At 39.2% G+C, this 18,552-nt stretch overlaps 1 protein-coding gene across 3 annotated transcripts in view; it reads right to left on the reverse strand.

Annotated features, from left to right (window-relative positions):
• Positions 1–388: 388 nt before the first annotated feature.
• The window catches only part of COLEC11 (collectin subfamily member 11), a 39,396-nt gene continuing 21,232 nt past the window's right edge, over positions 389–18,552 (reverse strand). For 2 of the 3 annotated variants that reach the window (XM_040552401.1, XM_040552402.1), the window contains exons 3-7: positions 16,104–16,175; positions 3,732–3,803; positions 2,993–3,046; positions 1,542–1,637; positions 389–1,386 (exon numbers count right to left, since the gene is read on the reverse strand). In XM_040552401.1, the coding sequence (XP_040408335.1) occupies positions 977–1,386; positions 1,542–1,637; positions 2,993–3,046; positions 3,732–3,803; positions 16,104–16,175 (704 nt within the window). In that variant the 3' untranslated portion in view covers positions 389–976. The remainder of the gene's footprint in view (positions 1,387–1,541; positions 1,638–2,992; positions 3,047–3,731; positions 3,804–16,103; positions 16,176–18,552) is intronic. The other variant, XM_040552403.1, reaches the window with a different exon arrangement.

The raw sequence follows: 18,552 nt of genomic DNA on the forward strand, positions 1-18,552 counted from the left end.
AATGAACAACAAGCTAAACCACTCCTGTGAAATTTGTTGTCTACTTAGGAAGTCTGTCTTAAACTGCGGAGAGTTGTTTTTTTTGTTTGTTTTGTTTTGTAACATGATGCACCAAGATCATCTTATAAAATTGAAACACATTTACTTTAAGAAATTATGTGGGGCTTTAAATAGCTCATTCACTGAGTCATTCTCAACCAAAGAATGCAGAAAATCAAAATCATACTTTGACCTTTAGCCAACCCCGAAGCACCCATCTGGCATGATCCCTCTTTCAGTACTGAATTACAAGAAGCTAGTTCCACCCCAGCACTAAAACTCAGTTTACTGAAGGGCCTTCTCATGATATATCTGTGAACATTTTAATAAAGAAACTTTACAAAATTGGTAGGGCTCCTGATTTATTCACTTGCTTTAGCTATTTAAAAAAAAAAAAAAGTTGTAACACCTTCACATCAAAAAAAAAAAAAACCTTATGGTAATATTTGTACTAATTAACTGGAGTATACAAAATATTTGCCTTCTTGCTGAAATATCCCTGTAGACCTACAAGCAATTAACATTTATAACTACAAAATTTGCTAAGGTAAAAGAATATCAAGAATCTACTTCTTCAGAAATGATCAGTCTAAAAACTAGAGGCCAAATTCTGCCTTCCCCTACAGTCATGCCAACACATTTGATAACTGTTGTGAGGTCAGAATTTAGCCCCAAAACACTTTTTCTTTTTTAATCTAAATAGTTACGTTTTCCTACCAAAAAAAAAAAAAAAAAAAAAAAAAAAAAAGCTATGTATTACTTATCAGTGCTCTTCCCTTCTGAAGGGTAAATACCGATATTTGAAATACCTACACTGTATTTACAGCTGTACAACACCGATGTCACATACATGTAAAATATCACTTGTACTCTATAAACATGGGCTAACTTGTACAACCTGCTTGAAAACATTTCTTAAAATAAAGACCAGACAAGCTTACACATTTTCTTTGTCAAATTCACAAACAAAATACATGGTAATGTGGCATGCAACATCATTCCACCCTCCAGACGCCACCATCTCCACACAGTCCTCCTCATCATAAGCATTGTTGGGCTCCCCACTGCGCCACTTGTTGAAGGTCTGCATGGGCGATCTGTCAGAATAGACAAAATTTCCCTCTTTCTCTAGGTCGTTAATCCCAATGAAAACTCTGGTGAGCCCAGCTTGGTTGATGTACGAGGCAATCAGATTGTTGGCATTCTCATCCTTGGGCATGCTCAGCGTCCCTCCTCTTCCATGGCAGTAGAGCTGGGCTTCCTTGTATCTTTTCTCTTCCTTCACCAGCAGATATATCTTATTATCTGTCTCACGCACACCAGCAACAGCTGCGGGGGAGGGCAGTGCTGAAAAGTGAGCACTCGCATTTCTATAAACCAACTTACTGTACACCCCAAATAGCTTCACAAATCCGATGCAAGATGGTGATACTCTCTACGAGCAATTCCACCGGTAAAATGTAGCAATGAGAGAGGAAAATATTTAAATAAAATTAACCTACCATTTTTTATGAATTTTAATTCTGTCGTCAGCTGGGCCACTTGGATATCCATTTCACCAATAGCCTTCCTTAGCTGGCTACACTCACAGGGGATGCCTATGAAATGACACAGGCACACTGAAGTGAAAAAGCTATCTAAATCCAGTAATTATCTTAATAAGATCATGAAAAGGCCCAGACATCCACTGGGAGAGGGACACCTGCCTCATGAAAAATGGCCAGAAACCTGTGGCCTTTGCTAGCATGTGCCATCAAACAATTCTCACCATTGTTTCAGCCTAACCAGAACACCTAATTTTCTTTCCTGTGAAGCTTCAGCCCTGCATGGTTAGTGCTAAACTGAACACAGATACACCCTGAAAAAAAAAAAATTTTTTTTTGAGCTAAAAATACTTGTCAAAATTTCATACGGGTAAAATTGTTCTCTTCGGTCTTCTCCAAAGAGCACTTATTCCACAGCAAAAATCTACCATGTGCATTGTTCACCTATTCGTCACAAGGAATCTTACACAGCAGATCAAAAAGGCTAATGTTCTAACTATGTAATGCACATAATTAGCTGAAAAATGTAGTTCTGTACATTTCAAAGTAGAGAAGTTACTGCACCTCTTTCAATAAAAGAAGACAATAGAAAGCCATCTATTACACCAAATTGATATTGGTTTGACAAAGATAATCTGAATGAGAATACTAAAAGGACAATTGTTACTTCTATGAGTTCAAATCTCAAAAGGAGGATCAATTACATTTTCCAGTTCTGTGTGTAATTATTCAAATCTGCATTTAACTACCCTATTACTCAGCTTAGGTATCTAAGTCAAGTCTAAGTACTGGGTAGTTATACTACAAAACTGTCCTTCTTGTCAATGTATATGGTACTCTGGCTCAAGAATTAGCGTGACAAATTATGTTCTTGTGAGAAATCTAATAGGTGAACCTTTAGTGCACTCTGCGAGGAAGGAACAAATTGGGCAAAATCAGAAGCCACTTTTGTAAGGCTCACACTTCTTATGCCAAATATTCACCTTTCCTTCTGGAGGATCTGTATTCCTCGTAAGCTCCTGTTGCTACAATGATAATTGATGGAGGGGGCAGGATCTCCCAGCCTGCTCCTTTGTGTTGGCTGGAAGCCAGAGCAGGATATACAGAGATGTCCCTTTCCACCAGTGACGAATTATATTGACAGTTGCATTTCAGTTCCCACTGGAGTGATCAAACCTCTAAGAGCTCTGAGACGTTGTTTCAATACACTCTAAGTCCAGCAACTACTGCAGCTTCAATAATTTTTTTAAGTGAATTGATAATATTACAGTGAATAAATGAGGAGTAGCTATCTAAATATTTAATTTACCATCATTACTCTCAGAATTTTAGAAAAGATATATTTTTGGTGATGATGCATGCATCCTCTAAAATCCTTCACATCATAAACAAAGTATGTCATAGATTACCTGGGTCACCATTAGGACCCGGTGGTCCTATGTCACCGTTATCTCCTTTTTCACCTAAAAACATGAAAAAGAATATGAATTTAAAGCATATTTTTAGTTAACAAATAATTCAGCACTTTTTTTTTTTTCTAATAAAATCCAAATGTGCAAAGTAGAAGTATGACCAAACAAAAAATCAAGATTTTTTTTTGTACTAGTCAGTCCACAACAAAGGCAAACCAAAGCTATGAAACTTGAACATAAAGCATATGTATCAGTATTCATTTTTTTGACATTCATGGGGTTTACAGAACTAATACATTCAGAAGTTGTAGAGGGAAAAGGGCTGTATATGCTACGTTGGAGTCCAAAGCTTGATTTGTAATCCAAATGCTTATATAAACAATGGTCCAAATGACTTAACCAAAGGCATGTAGGGAGCCCATGGAGTATGCAGGATTGTAATTCAAGTCTTGTGGTTCTTAGAAGTCTACCAAAATATAGCACATCTTCCCATGTACTTCTCTTAAATGTCCACAATTGTCTGTTGGCACACCAAGTTCCTTATTTAGCCTTAAACCAGGATTTCCAGCTCTTAATGCTGCTGTCAGAGCAAAAGGTAATGGGCTGACAGATCTGTTTGGCTGGCTACAGTATGAGTAACTCCCTATTGCAATGAAGTCTGAGAGTAGCTAACCAAACATAAACGATCAAAGATTTTTCATCTGAAACAATGGAAAAACGATTGTACTAAGCATACCTTTTGAACCAATAGGACCAATTTTTCCATGCCGCCCCATGCTGCCTTTCTGTCCTTTGTCCCCCATTTCTCCTATACATAGCAGAAAGACAAAATAAATTAACAATGTAGTCTGATTCATTCAGATTCCAGCATATTTGCAGTACAAGTTTTCACAATGAACAAAAACATGCTATATTCCCAAAATTCACTAAATTTCAGAGGTTCAGTTCACTCCTTGTGAAGGACTTATGATTTAAACTTTAAAAACCAACTGATATTAAAGCAGCTCACAGGTGTAAATGAAAACAGGTCTTGGCTGAGAGCCATTGGAAGAACTTTTATAAACTTCTCTCAGATTATCATGCTAAAATTATGTTGACAATAAAGGAGACTTCCATCAAAACATGTGGATCAATGTATTAAAACTGTTAGGGAGTGTAAAAGACCTAAGGGATCCAAGCACAACTGACAGTTTCATCTGTCAGTAGTTAGTTTCATCATTAGTCACTAGTTTCATCTAATACGGTAGCTTCACTGTAACTGAGGGCTGAAATTGGACTTCATAGCTTATTTCTACAGTAGCAGTCACATCCTCAGTCTTTGTTCTTTCATTTGAAGACTACAGTAATGAAAAACGAAAACTAATGAAAATTGTATATGTACATAGACGCACGCACATGTTCATACAAATGTGAAGTCTGACAGAAGCACAACAAACAGAAATGTTGAATGTTACTTATTTTAAAGACAGTCCTACGGAATACTACAAACTGTAATTGTAGCAAAGGAGCAACTCAAAACTCATTTTCCTCAGCAGTGTTTCTACAAATAGAAAGCAACCATCTACCTCTTAAGGTGAATTGAAATTGTCAACAAATCTGAATGAACCTGCCACTGTCACCTACCTATATATATATCCCTGATATATAGCCAGAAATCTAATGTAAGACAGTTTGATTCACTTACTTTGCCTGACTTTGACCTCTTTTCCATTAGTTGTACTTTCCTATGCAATGTAAAGTGAATATTAGAATGGCTTCAGGGGAAACAGAATTTGCACTGGAACAGACAGTTTCTTTTATCATCATTGTCTTCACAAACCAAGCTGAAGCATTGTTACTAATAAAATGTGTGCCACAGTCCAAGTATTAATGTAATTGACTTGAATTCCTCCAGAGCTCAAATAATAAAACAGATAAAACATGTCTGTTACATCATGCCTGGCTTTTCTGGGTGGCATTTCTCAGACATCATGAAAAATAATTATCATAATGGTGTGAATCTGAGAGAAGAACTTTAGACTCTAATAGCAAAGCCTCATTCTACCCCCATATCTACAATGCTCATCTTCAATTGTAGGGGATTAGCAGTTGACAGAAATTCATTTGCAATAGCCACTTAATAGAGTAAGTACAACAGGCTTACAAATAACTGAAAGTTTTGGCTTAAACCAGGACATTTATAATCAATCAACTCCACACCTAGTCTACGCTTGTCTCAGCTGCAACTAACATTTTAGATTATTATTTCTAAATGATACTTCATTTCTGTCATTGGTTTAGAGAGGATTACATGATTTGATTTAGGTAGACTTTCTGAGACCTATGAAATGAGACCTGGCATTTTGTTACACTCAGTACATGGTGAGTGTGGCAGATTTGTCCTGATTTTACAGCCTCTGTGGCCCTGAGAGCCTTAGGAAATAATACCATATCACATTGCACATTGGTGATACTTTTTCCTGGGTGCAACACCCAAGAAAATCAATGCTCTGCCATCAGGCTTAGGCCTCTTTGTATTACACTGTCATGGAGCAACATGGTCTGGAGGCTGCACAGCTGTACAACTGTCATATGAGATAGGTTTTCTACTGTACCACATAATATTAATGGAGAGCAGGGATGGAGGGACTACAGGGACAAGAAGCCAAATGCCTCCAAAGGCACCCATCCTGCAGAAACCCAAGACTGCTTAGTATTAGAAATATTTAGAAATATTGATACTGTTTTGTTTTTTTTTTCAATGATTGTCTCAGCCAAGATTGTTTCTTTACTCAAAATAACACCTGTTTGTTATACTATGTTCTGCTACACAGAAGCAAGGAATCAAACAATCAGGAAAGTTCAGAGGAAAATCTACCACATGGATCCAGTAACTGAACCTCTGTAAATTATCATAGGTCAGCCTCAGTTCTGGAACTACAACAACTGAAGATCAGTTGTCAGGATGTGGGTTTCAGCGCAATTGGACAGACAGCCACATACTTTCTGTGTTTAAAAACTGGATAATTTTATGACAGATTTCATCATTTCAGCCAAAGCTCAATTGGAGATGAAGCTGGACAGTACTATGGGGGACACTAATAAGGGTTTTATAAAATATTTTAAGAACAAAAGGAGGACCAGAGAAAACATCGGTGTGTTACTTGATGTGGACGGTGATCTCACAAATAGGGATGCAGACAAAGCAGAGAATTTTAACACCTTATTTGCCTCTGTCTTCAACACCAATGATGGACTCTGGGACCCCAGGTTCCCAAGGCTGGAGGACTGTGATGGTGGTAATGATAAACTCCCAGCCAACCCTGAACATTTGCAGGACCAGGGGGTGTCGGTTGACAAGAATCTCAACATCAGCCAGCAATGTGCACTTGCAGCCCAGAAAGCCAAACATATCCTGGGATGCATCAAAAGCAGTGTGACAAACAGGTCAAGGAAAATGATTCTCTCCCTCCACTCCGCTCTTGTGAGACCCCACCTGGAGTACTAAATTCAGCTCTGGGGCCCCCAGCACAAGAACGCCATGGATATATGAGTCCAGAGGAGGACCATAAAGATGATCAAGGGGATAGAGCACCTCTTCTACAAAGACAAGCTGAGGGAGTTGGGGTTGTTCAGCATGGAGAAGAGAAGGTTCTGGGGAGAGCTTAGAGCAGCCTTCCAGTACCTAAAGGGGGACTACAGGAATGCTGAGGAAGGACCCTTTTCCAGGGAGTGCAGTGGTAGGACAAGGAGTAATGCTTTTAAACAAATAGAGGAGATTTAGATTAGATATTCGGAAGAAATTCTTTTCTCTGAGGGTGGTGAGGCACTGGAGAAAGTTGCCCAGAGAAGCTGTGGATGACCCGTCCCTGGTGGTGTTTAAGGCCTGATCAGATGGGGCTTTGAGCAACCTGGTCTAGTGGAAGGTGTCTCTACCCATGCCAGGGGCATGGGAACTAGGTGATCTTTACAGTCCTTTCCAATCCAAAGCGTTCTATGATTCTAAAAATTACTGCTCAAGCTGGATGCATGTAAGTCTATGCGGCCTGATGGGACTCATATCAGGGTACTCAGAGAGCTGGCTGTTTTCATCGGGAGACCTCTCTCAATTATTTTTCAACAGTCTTGGGAATCTGAAGAGGTTGCACTTGACTGGAATCTGGCAAATGTGGTTCCAATTTTCAAGAAGGGCAAGAAAGAAGACCCTGGTAATTACAGGCCTGTCAGGCTCACTTCAGTGCCTGGTGAAATTATGGAGAAGATTATTCTGGGAGTTATTGAAAAACACCTGAAAGACAACACAGTCATTGGTCCCAGTCAACATGGTTTCATGAGGGTAAAGTTCTGTTTAACAAACTTAATCTCCTTTTACGACAAGGTCACCCATCTAGTTGACCAATGGAAGGCAGCTGATGTAATCTTTTTGGGTTTCAGCAAATCTTTTCATACTGTTTCTCACAGTAAACTCCTGAACAAAATGTCCAGCATACAGCTAGACAAATACATAATATACATGATATGGGTCAGGCTCAAAGGGTTACAGTAAACGGGGTTACATCAGGCTCATGGCCAGTCACTGGTGGGGTTCCCCAGGGCTACATTTTACAGATGGTTAATGTCAATGTTTTCATGAATGAATTGGATGTAGGACTAGAAGGTGTTTTGAATAAGTTCGCAGATGATACTACATTGGGAGGAGCTGCTGACTCTGTTGAGGTTGTGAGGGTGGAGAGGCCTTGCAGAGAGATCCTGACAAATAAGAGAGCTGGGCAATCTAATATGAAGTTTAACAGGAGCAAGTGCTAAATTCTGCACATGGGAAGGGGCAACCCTGGCTGTATGTACAGAATGGGGGAGGAGAGGCTGGAAATCAGTCCCATGGAAAGGGATCTGGGGGGGTGTTGGTCAACAGCAAGTTCAATCTGAGTCAATAGTGCGCCCTGGCAGCCAGGAGGGCCAACGTGTCCTGGGGTGCATCAAGCACGGCATTGCTAGCCGGTTGAGGGAAGGGGTTGTCTTGCTTTGCTCTGTGCTGTGCTGCTGCGGCCTCACCTTGAGTACTGTGTGCAGTTCTGGACATCACAATATGAGAAGGACATAAAATTATTAGAGAGAGTCCAAAGGAGGGCTATAAAGATGGTGAAGGGTCTGGAGGGGAAGATGAATGAAGAGTGGATGAAATCACTCGGTTTGTTCAGCCCAGTGAAGAGGAGGCTGAGGGGAGGCCTCATGATGACCTGCAGCTTCTTCATGAGGGGAGTGGAGGGGCAGGCGCTGAGCTCTGCTCTCTGGGGACAGTGACAGGACCCAAGGGAACAGCATGAAGCTGGGACAGAGGAGGGTCAGGCTGGGGGTTAGTGAAAGGTTCTTCAACGAGAGAGAGGGTAGTTGGGCACTGGGACAGGCTCCTTAGGGCAGTGGTCATGGCAGCAAGCCTGACGGAGTTGAAGAAGCACAATTGGACACATGGTCTGATTTTTGTGTGGTCCTGTGCAGAACGAGGAGTTGGACTTGATGATCCTTGTGGATCCCTTCCAACACAGGATATTCTATGATTCTATTTGATCATTAGCTTTAACTTAAAAATGTAAATAGTGATATGTTTCAGAACATAACATGATCACCACTGGGAGATGTCTTCTGCATTTCTATACATCTCAAGCAGCCATCAGTTGATGGGTTAAGTCAGGAAGAAAACATTTTCTCTGAACTGAAAGAAGCCAAATGGATATGGCTTATTGGTCTAATTCATTACTGGCAAGTCCTACAATCAATGATTTCCCTCTGTTTCCAAAAAGGATCAGATTGAGCTGGATATGGATATGGACTCAATTTAGAAATTTTACCAGAAACCCAAAAATCGGTCTCTTATCCTGTATATTCTTACTGGAAGAATGGAAGTAACTCACTCAACCAGCTGGAAATCTATTTTCTGGAATATAGCTTTACTTTCAGAATAGATTCATGATTTGCTTTAAAGACAAAATCCATGGGGCTATGAAGGTTATAAAGGTACTGATACTACTAGTGGATATTTATCCAGTATAGGTAGCATATTGAGAAGGTATTTCCTCAACAATCTCAAAAATACTACCTTGCCATGACTTGATCAAGTTGCTCTGAAAGTGACCTGTCTTGCTCTGGACATTTATGGATTATATATGAATTGCTTATGGATTACAGTAACACTGTCAGATGTTTGAATGTTTTCTGATGTATAATAACTCTTTTCAGGCTGCTATACCTAAAATTAAATAAACATATAGATATAATGCATAAATGAAATGTAATATATAAAAAGACTTAACTTTCTTTCTCATAAATACTACCCAGAAGACGAACAACTACTCAGTAATAGCCAGCAAAAACTACTTGGTCTGATAACACAAAAAGTGTGTTATCTCAAACAATGAAGACATATATTAAGTCTCCTGTGCTCATTAAAAGAACTGTTTGGATTTGATTTTCTCTTACAGTGACTAACCCCTGCTTCTACTCCAGGGGCTTGCTTATTCTGCTTCTTCTGCAGAATAAATCAGAAGGCTTCAAGAGAGACCAATCTGCCTTGAGGGTTTCAAAACTTTTTAAACCTTCTGTAAAGTCTTTTTTAGTGGTCCTGTGATTGCCAAAAATGCAGTCTGAAGAGTCTTAATGAAATCAGGAAGTGAGAGTTGGAAAGAAATGACGACAATGAAAGTAAGTCTCCATAGACCAAAACTAGGAAATTTAACTGAGAGTTTGAATGGAGAATGTGAAGCAAGACATCTGTCATTTCTCAGATGAAGGTGATATACACTGCAACCAATTATAGAAGACTTACAGGATTTCAGAGGAACTGAAGAGAATGAAATTCTAAATGATCTTCTTGTTGGCCTTTTCAGGCCTACAAACAAGAGAAGAAATAAAACCCAGAGACGAATGGTGGGCTACACAACTGGTGAAAAGATGAGGGTTTTGGCTCAGTACAGCAATATAAAAGGGGGTGTTCACACGGTATGGCCAATCTTTTCAGACAGGACTAATTGGAGCAGACAAGAAGGTGTAAAACTACTTAAAAAAAAAAAAAAAAAAAAAAGAATTGTGCCAAAGACAAATCCAGCAGAAACTCAAATTCACCATTTCACAACAAAATTGAACTGAGCCATGTCAAAGAGGAAAAGAGAACAGTAGTTTACTTGCCAAACTTGAGGGTTTGAAGACAAATCAGAAATAAATTCTTCATGATTTGGCACAATAGACATCATGAAGACCTACCTAACAATATAAATAAAAGCGTCCCAATCCAGACCACAGGCCTGTCAACTCAAGTGCCATCTTTAACAGCAGTCGGCTAAGGATACTTTAAAAAAAAAAAAGAATGTAAGATATAAATAAAGCTTACAATGTCTTTCCACAGCATACCTCCATAGTCTTGCAGTCAGTATTCCCAATGCAAATATTTAGCCTGACTTGATGAGAATAAACAGTATTTTTAAAGGATATAATGATGTTACGGCATAGTAGTAATCTACTTTCAGGACACTTAACTTTTTAGAACCTGACAAGTGGAAACCAGAAAATTCTGAACATACCAGTAGACTATAGTACTGCTTTACACCTCATAAAACTGAATTATCCGTGCCACTGAAGGTTGGTGGTTGGGTAGGGAACAGTGACAACAACCCAGTTACATCTGATATGAACAAACAGCGGATAATCTCAGGTAGCATTTTATGAACTCATTTCACCCAGCATTAGCCACCTGAATGCTAGCTTTTTAGTCTAAGCTATTTTTCTAAGCTCCCTTGGTAGGCAACGGATAAATAAACACCTCTCAGCAGTGATCCATCCCACTCATTATAGGCAGGTATTTTAGTGACAAAGTGTATCTTTAAATCTTGGCATAATAAACAGGGGGAAAAAAAGGAGGAAACTGTTATCTATGCTGACTAGAAGTCAGAAAGGCTAGAAAATTTGTAAAGGAAGCTATAGGTAGTACAAAAAAAAAAATCCAATCTAGAAAGGCAGCGGAAAAGTTTAAACCATTTTAAAGTACATTCCAAACAAAAGCAATGGAAATAGCATGGTCCATTCCTGGAAGGGGATTTCCATTCAAAAGCACAGTTACACAAATAACTACACTTATAAAATACGTACCTTGCCAGAGTTATGTTAAGAACCTAATACCCAACTTGTTCATATCAGTGGTCCCTCTGATTCAACACTCTGATTACCACAGAGACAGCAGGAGGTGTAATACAGAGAGATCATGCAACCCTGGCTACTACCTGCAGTCCACTGCAGATGAAGATGCTAAATCAGTCTCCCAGAAGCTTCAGTGAGTGCCTCCTAACTTGGATATGATGGACCTAGTGAACAGCAGGTCACCTTACTCACAGCTTTCATGATTCTGCAGACCTCAATCGTATCCTCCTCAGACTCCTCCTTACAGCTGGAAGAGTCTCAACCTGTCCAGCTTCTCCTTAAAAGGCAGTTCCTCCATCTTCACATTTCTGGTGCCTCCTTTCTAACCTCCTGCGTAACAAGCCACACTTGTTACTTGAGATAGTGCACGTCAGGTTTTGATACAGAGCAAAATCAGCTGCAAAGAAGAGCTTCCTGTTTTGTTATTGTTATCTTTTCTGATGATGAGCAGAGTTTGTTGGCTTTGGGACTGCTGCTAATGATTTGAAAGAGGTTCTTGAGTTTTAAGTGACAGTTCTTTTGTTTGGCATCGTGTAATTATGGATTAAATTATGTATCCCTAAGGTCCCTATGCAATATATTTATTTACACTGAAGCCCATCTGCCATGTTCTTGTCCACTCAGCTTAGCACTGTTTTTCTCAAAATCCCACTGTGTTCTGATGGAACTGAAAGATAGTTTTGAATAAGATACCCACTTTGTGAATCCACAACTGTCAATGTCAGGACTTTTATATGGAATTCTGCCTGCAGCACTCCTTAGCGAGCAATAAATTCGTGTAAAAGTTGGCTCAGAAATGTGCAGAATTGATTGATTACATATTAATGAGCAATCAGTAATACTAAAATATAAATTAAGATATTATTACCACTCTTTAGAATTTGATTATACAAATGACTGAGCACTCTGGCTCCAATCCAGATAAATTAATGAGTCTTTTCTCATACTTTGAGGCTATGTCTGTACTAGTAAGCTAAATGCCTGGGACAGTTTCCTAGCACTGAGAAACAGGTGGCCAAGAATGGGACACTCCACGGTTGTAAATTGTCTTTTTCTTCAAACCAGGATAACCAGTTGCAAGCTGTTCACTGTGTTAGCTCCCAAAATGTGCCCAAGAATTATCTGAGAAAGTGTTAGCTGCCACAAGCCAAAATCACACCATGGACTGTGCTAACACTGCAGACGTAGAGAGAGTTGTGTTCCATGCCCAACACTATTGTGTGACTGTACTTAACATACCCATATAAACAAAGCATGATGTATAAAGGCTGGAATGAAAATATTAAAATAATCTATTTTCAAATGCTTGTGGCTCTACAAGAAATTAAATATCTAAACACATTTTTAATGTGCTGCTCCTTTGATTATGGTTTCCAACACTAAGTTCACCCTCTCCTTATTTTGATTGACATAAACAGAATCTATGCTACTCTGAGAATATTCATAGCATTGTATTGTTACTGAAATATCTGTTCAGAATTTGTAAACATGTAAGTTTTGGTCTCACAGATAGGATCAAATCTAAATCAAATAATTGACTTCACTCCCAACTTGGGAGTGTGCAGTCCAGCTATCAGAGCAAGTGGAAAAGTTATGTCCATTAACCTCACACCCCAAAACTTGCATTGCACTACACATTACTTTTGTCTGAATCAGCCATTTTACTTGATCCAGTGCTCTATGCTTTACATAAGGCTAACACAGTTTTAAATTCTGCTGACATGCTATGCATCATAATTGACCTATACAATTAATTATAAGCAATGAAGAAAGTAAGTGGAATTTAACCTTAATCAGTGCCCAAAGACATCAGGATGTCTGATGTCACCTGAAATATCAGGACATTTAGATTTATTTCAAGAAAGCAGCAGAAAGTTTTAATGGTTATCAATGTCTGAATTACTAAAATATGAAAATATTATGAGGAAAGGATATGATGAAAACATTTGCAGAACTTTCTAATTTTGAGATGTTCACTTCAGGTCAAATATACCATAAGAAAAACATTTCTTATGTATGTTATTTATTCACTGATTAGTATACTCCTAATTTCAATGAAACTAAGCACATTTCCTTAGGATGAACTTGCCTAAACAAAACAAAGAAAGGGAAACAAACAAACAAAAAAATAAATAAAAATATGATTCTGATATTGAAAATTGACAACAAAAGTAGAAAACTCTCCAAACTTCACAGAACAGTAATCTTTCCCTCATGTAAACCATCACTTACTCAAATAGCAGCAATATACAATGAAATGCAGCAGTTTCCATCCATAGAAGGAGCCAAATATTAGCCCAACAAGACAGCAATTATCAAATTTCAATAGAAATATGCTTAAAAACTACAGGAGGTCAAATGTGTTAACACAGTGACTGCAGTTTAACAGACTACTGCACAGAAACAGGGCTGCTGTATTCATCCATGTATGCTTCTAGAATGAGTCAAATGCAAAGTGAGGCAACGATTTTATCATTCATTACTCACCAAGCTATGCGTTAAGTACCTGGATCATGGATCTAAGCTTTCTACCAACTGAGATTTTAAAATGCTTGGCCAGGAGTATAAAGGACATCAGTGATGTATGCCCATCAAGAGATCAAAAATAGAGCAAAAAAGCAAAGCCAATAGCAGGTCACAAATGGATCTGCTCAGGAACAGTTGCTGAACTGGTTATTTTTGAGAACACTGTACTGAAATTTCTTACTACGCTAAGATATAGGTGTTTACAAAATATTCCAAGAACATATACACATCAAGTCAAATCTGGATGCAAAAAGGAAAGCAGAAAAAATATGTTGCTACAGAAGCAGTAAGGAACTTTGCCTGAAAGCACAGCCTGGAAAAATATTATATAGAATGCATTAATATTTAAGTTTCTTTCATCTCTTTTCTGTTTCAAGTACATTTTCTTGCAGTGAATTTTCACTTCAATGTTTCCTCATGCAGTTGCATCAGAATTTTTGACTTTTGGAGATATTAAAAAAATGGAAAATTATCCTAATTATTAGAATTCATCAAGCTTTCCTTTTGACAATAATTTTCCAAGTAAATGCAACATTACAATATAAAATTATATAAATTAGATGTTACACCGTGCATTGGCTGATCATACAGCAGTACTTCCATTTCTCAGCCAATTCAAAACATTTTGAATACATTGACATACATCAATCATCAAGTCCAACTCCTGGGTCTACACAGGACCACCCCAAAATCAAACCATATTTTCAAGCGCAAATGTTTATTGAACTCCAGCAGGCTTGGTGCTGTGACCACTTCCCTAGGGAGCCTGTCCCAGTGCCCAACCACCCTCTCGGTGCAGAACTTTTTCCTAACACCCAGCCTGACCCTCCCCTGTCCCAGCTCCATGCCCTTCCCTCGGATCCTGTCGCTGTCCCCAGGGAGCAGAGCTCAGCGCCAGCCCCTCCTTTCCCCTCGTGGGGGAGCTGCAGGCCGCCATGAGGCCTCCCCTCAGCCTCCTCTTCGCTGGGCTGAACAAACTGAGTGGTTTTATTTAGCCTGCAGAAGACAAGGGTAAGAGGGAGACCTAACTGCAATCTTCTGCTACCTACAGCAGTTTTGTAGAGAAGATGCAGCCTTCTCTTCTCAGAAATGCACAGCAAAAGGACAAGAGGCAATGATCACAAGATAAAAGCAGGAATTTTTCAATTGGCCCTAAGGAAAAGATCTTTCATAATGAGACTGGAGAGAAGGCCTATCAAAAATGTTGTGGAATCTCCACCCTTGGAGATTTTCAGAAGCCTACTGGACAAGACCCTGAGCAACCTGACCTAAATTTGAAGTCTGCCCTATTTGAAGCAGGAGATTGGACTAGATGACCTCCATATCACCTTTTAATCAAAATTATTCTGTAGTACTTTTACTTCTCTTCATGCTGCATTACCTTGTAGGAGTTGAAATTTTAGTTTGCAATATTTTTTATGAGAGTCGTCCTTGAAGGCTACATATTCATATGGTAAGTACACAGACTGAACATACACACCTTATGGGAGTTGTAAGTTTTTTAATGCATTTTAGGGGATGAGCTCTATCCATAGATCTTGGTCCCAGGAGAAATAGCAAATATAAGGTTTCTGTAACTGCCCAAAAGAACTACGTAATGGATCATGCATCGTCATAAGGAAGTTACTACTGTGAATGCTTTGAAAGAAGGCTTGTAAATTAATTTTGGTAAAAACACCAACACTCTGATGACAGTAATGTCAAAAATTTCATTTCAGTATTGAAATAAAAGGTTTTGACTACTCCTAATATGATTTTTTTTTCAGAATATGCAACTCCTTAAAAATATATATATATATATATATATATGAAGGTCACATTTCCTCCCTGTTTCAGGAGGAAAACAAATGTAAATAGACAGAATTTCCTGTAAGACGGAAATGCTGTATTTCCCCCAGCTCTGTAACTGAATACGATTGAGCACTATTCCTCTCAAGAGCTCCAAATATTTTTCAACTACAGTGCAAGCAATGTTAATACCATCTTTCCATAAATACTACTGAACTGTGATCTAAGAAATGTGGAATCACTCATGGCCACCCCTGCCTATTAAGGCTTAATACCTTCCCACAATGGTTTTAATTAAGGTATTGTGAGTGTTCACATTTACAAACAAAAGGAAACTACCTCATGATTTCTTCCCTCTGCTACAATATGAGGTTTGCATTTGCAGAAGGCATTATGATGTCTTTCTTTATTAAAGACCTTACTAAAAATCAAGAAAAAACATTTTTCCATGAACCTTTTGGACCAAAAACAACAGCTAGTTTACAAATGAGTGTGTACGGTACATGAAAACACCTAAGGATGGTTTAGTGATCCAGCAAAGGAAGAGAGAATTCTCATCGACATTGCCTCAAAAGAAAAGGTAGTATTTGGTCAGTATTTACTTTCAAAACATATTTTCTCCTGGAGTTACCTTTTTCTCCTGGAGGCCCAACCCTGCCTGGACGACCTGGAGCACCTTTTTCCCCCTTTTCTCCAGCCTCCCCTGTTGACAAAAAAGGAAATAAAAAGAAGAATCAAATTAAGCCAGAACTATTTTCAGTTGGTGTCAGTGACGAGTGCTATTATCCTCACTGAAAACACAAGCTTATTATAGCATGGGGAAAAAATAAAAGCAGATGAAACCTGACTCAACAGCTTTGTTTCATGGACTTTTCTGCAATGGACGTAGAAACTGACAAAACCAAAGTCAGTATGTTATCAAACCCTCGTGATTCTAGTTCTGTGGATGTTACTCATATCACCAAGCCCCCTCCAAAAACGCCACCACAACACAATTTTTTTAAGCAGAAGCTTCAGAATCCGGCCTCAATGTAGCACATGTTCATGTTCATTCTGCCACCATGTTCACCAAACATTCTTGAGTTTCTACCAAATGTTGTCCCTTTTCAGCAAAACGTGCTGGAGGACATGTTTGTCTCCAGTGAAAATGGCTTGACCGTAACCTCAAATTACAAAAAGAAAAAAAAAACTTTATTCCATGTACTGAGTAATGATGGATCTATAGGAAGGCATTGGTACATCTGTCATTTGCAGGATAATTTCTGAGGATTAAACAACAGTTACTTAATCTGTGTTCTCACATATACCATACCTTTTAATCTTTGTGGTCTGAACCATAGTGCATTGTACTTATAGTCACATGGCTCATGGTACGTGGTATGTATTCAGCATATTTAAAACATGAGTTTCTATAAATGTGTCCCTCGCTTGTGTCTTTCATTGGATATTTGGAGATGCTTACATTATTTTGCCCCCTACTGTTGTTGTTTGCCAGGGACATAAAATTAAAAATCTCTTGAACAAACAGAAGTTTAAAGAATGATTTTCAAAGTGACCTTTATTAAAAAGATGTACGTGAAGGAGAGGAAAGTTCTACGACTTCCACAGAAAATAAAATGTCAGAATCTGAAATCCAGAGCTAATGCAACAGGCTTAATACCCCAACTCTGTATTTCTGTAGAGAGTAAACATTAGCTGCTCTCCAGGAAGCCAAAGTAAGCACCATAGCAGGAAGGTAAATGGTTATCGTGTACCCCTCAAGCTCTCCGGCATAGCTGGAAGATGCACTTTAGAGAGCGACCATGTATAAACAAGCTGAAACATGGCATGTTTCAAACATGCAGCCTCCAGCCCTCTCTCCTTATTGTAGACATAGGGGGCTGTGAGCTGAACTCAGCCCTTCATCTGTTATATTTTCCTTCTTCAGGCTACCAGCAAGATCCAGCCCATCTTCCCTGCCTTCAGACATGCAAAAATAGGCCATTCTCTGACCTTAATGAGGACAAACTTCACATAATCCCCAGTGGACAATATTGTTAGTATGAAACAGGCTATTATTTGGCACATTTGGGAACGTCACCTTTTTTTATTACCAGGTAACCAATAGTCTTTGTATGATTGTCTTTCCCCCCTCAGGGCTGGTTATGAGTTCTTTGCTTCCCAAAGATAAATCCTGACAATGACTTTTTCCCTCCTCTCTGGAGGCTCAGAGCAGGCTATTACAGCCTATTGCTTTACATGTTCTTCAGAGTGAAAGCTGTGCATTAGGGATCAATAAAATAGATCACTCCTGCTTCAGGCCATTACACTTGCCTGCATTTATTCCTATAATAAGATGACACTGCATTCCTTACTGGGAAGTTTAAGAAACTTTCCCTGGGAGGAGATTACCCCATTACAGGCCCTGCTACAGACCACTTTGCAGGTTTTGTTATCAGCTGTTTTAAGCAGCAAGACCTTGGCTAAAAGGGTCAGTGGCCAGTTCAGCTCTGCAGCGTGTAAGTCCCTGTTTCTGCTACATGTACCCTGAGTACTGGGCAGGTGTCATAGACAAAAAAAAATCCATCAAGGAATTAAATATATATATATATTATAAATATATATTGTGTATAATTAACATAATTTTTTACCTCTTTTTTCCTGAATTAGGAATAACAAACAAACAAACAAATAAATGAACCTCAGGAAAGACACCTTTGCTCCCCTGGTCCCTTTCTGGTCTCCAGTCCCTGTGCTGTACATCACACCCCGTCCTTTCAGTGCAGGAGGAGCCTGTGCACTGTGATTCCTACTCAGTGGCTCCAGTTTATCTTCCTCCACCAGTTGCAGTCCCTTTGCAGCTGTACCTCCTTCTCAGACTCCTCTCCATCCTGCCCGGGTGGCTCTTTGTCCCGGCCCTGCTACATGAATGCACACCTCCTTCCTCGGTGCTCAGCAGTGTCTGAGGCAGGGTGAGATTGCCCAGCAGTGCTCCCCAGTGTTGTGATGCCCCACATCCCCAAAAGAAATCAAGCTCTGGTACCAAACCGAGCTGCAGCAGGACCTGAATATCAGGCACAATCCTGACATTACTGCAGACT

This window comes from Cygnus olor, chromosome 3 (assembly GCF_009769625.2).
Source record: "Cygnus olor isolate bCygOlo1 chromosome 3, bCygOlo1.pri.v2, whole genome shotgun sequence".
Lineage (NCBI taxonomy): Eukaryota > Metazoa > Chordata > Aves > Anseriformes > Anatidae > Cygnus > Cygnus olor.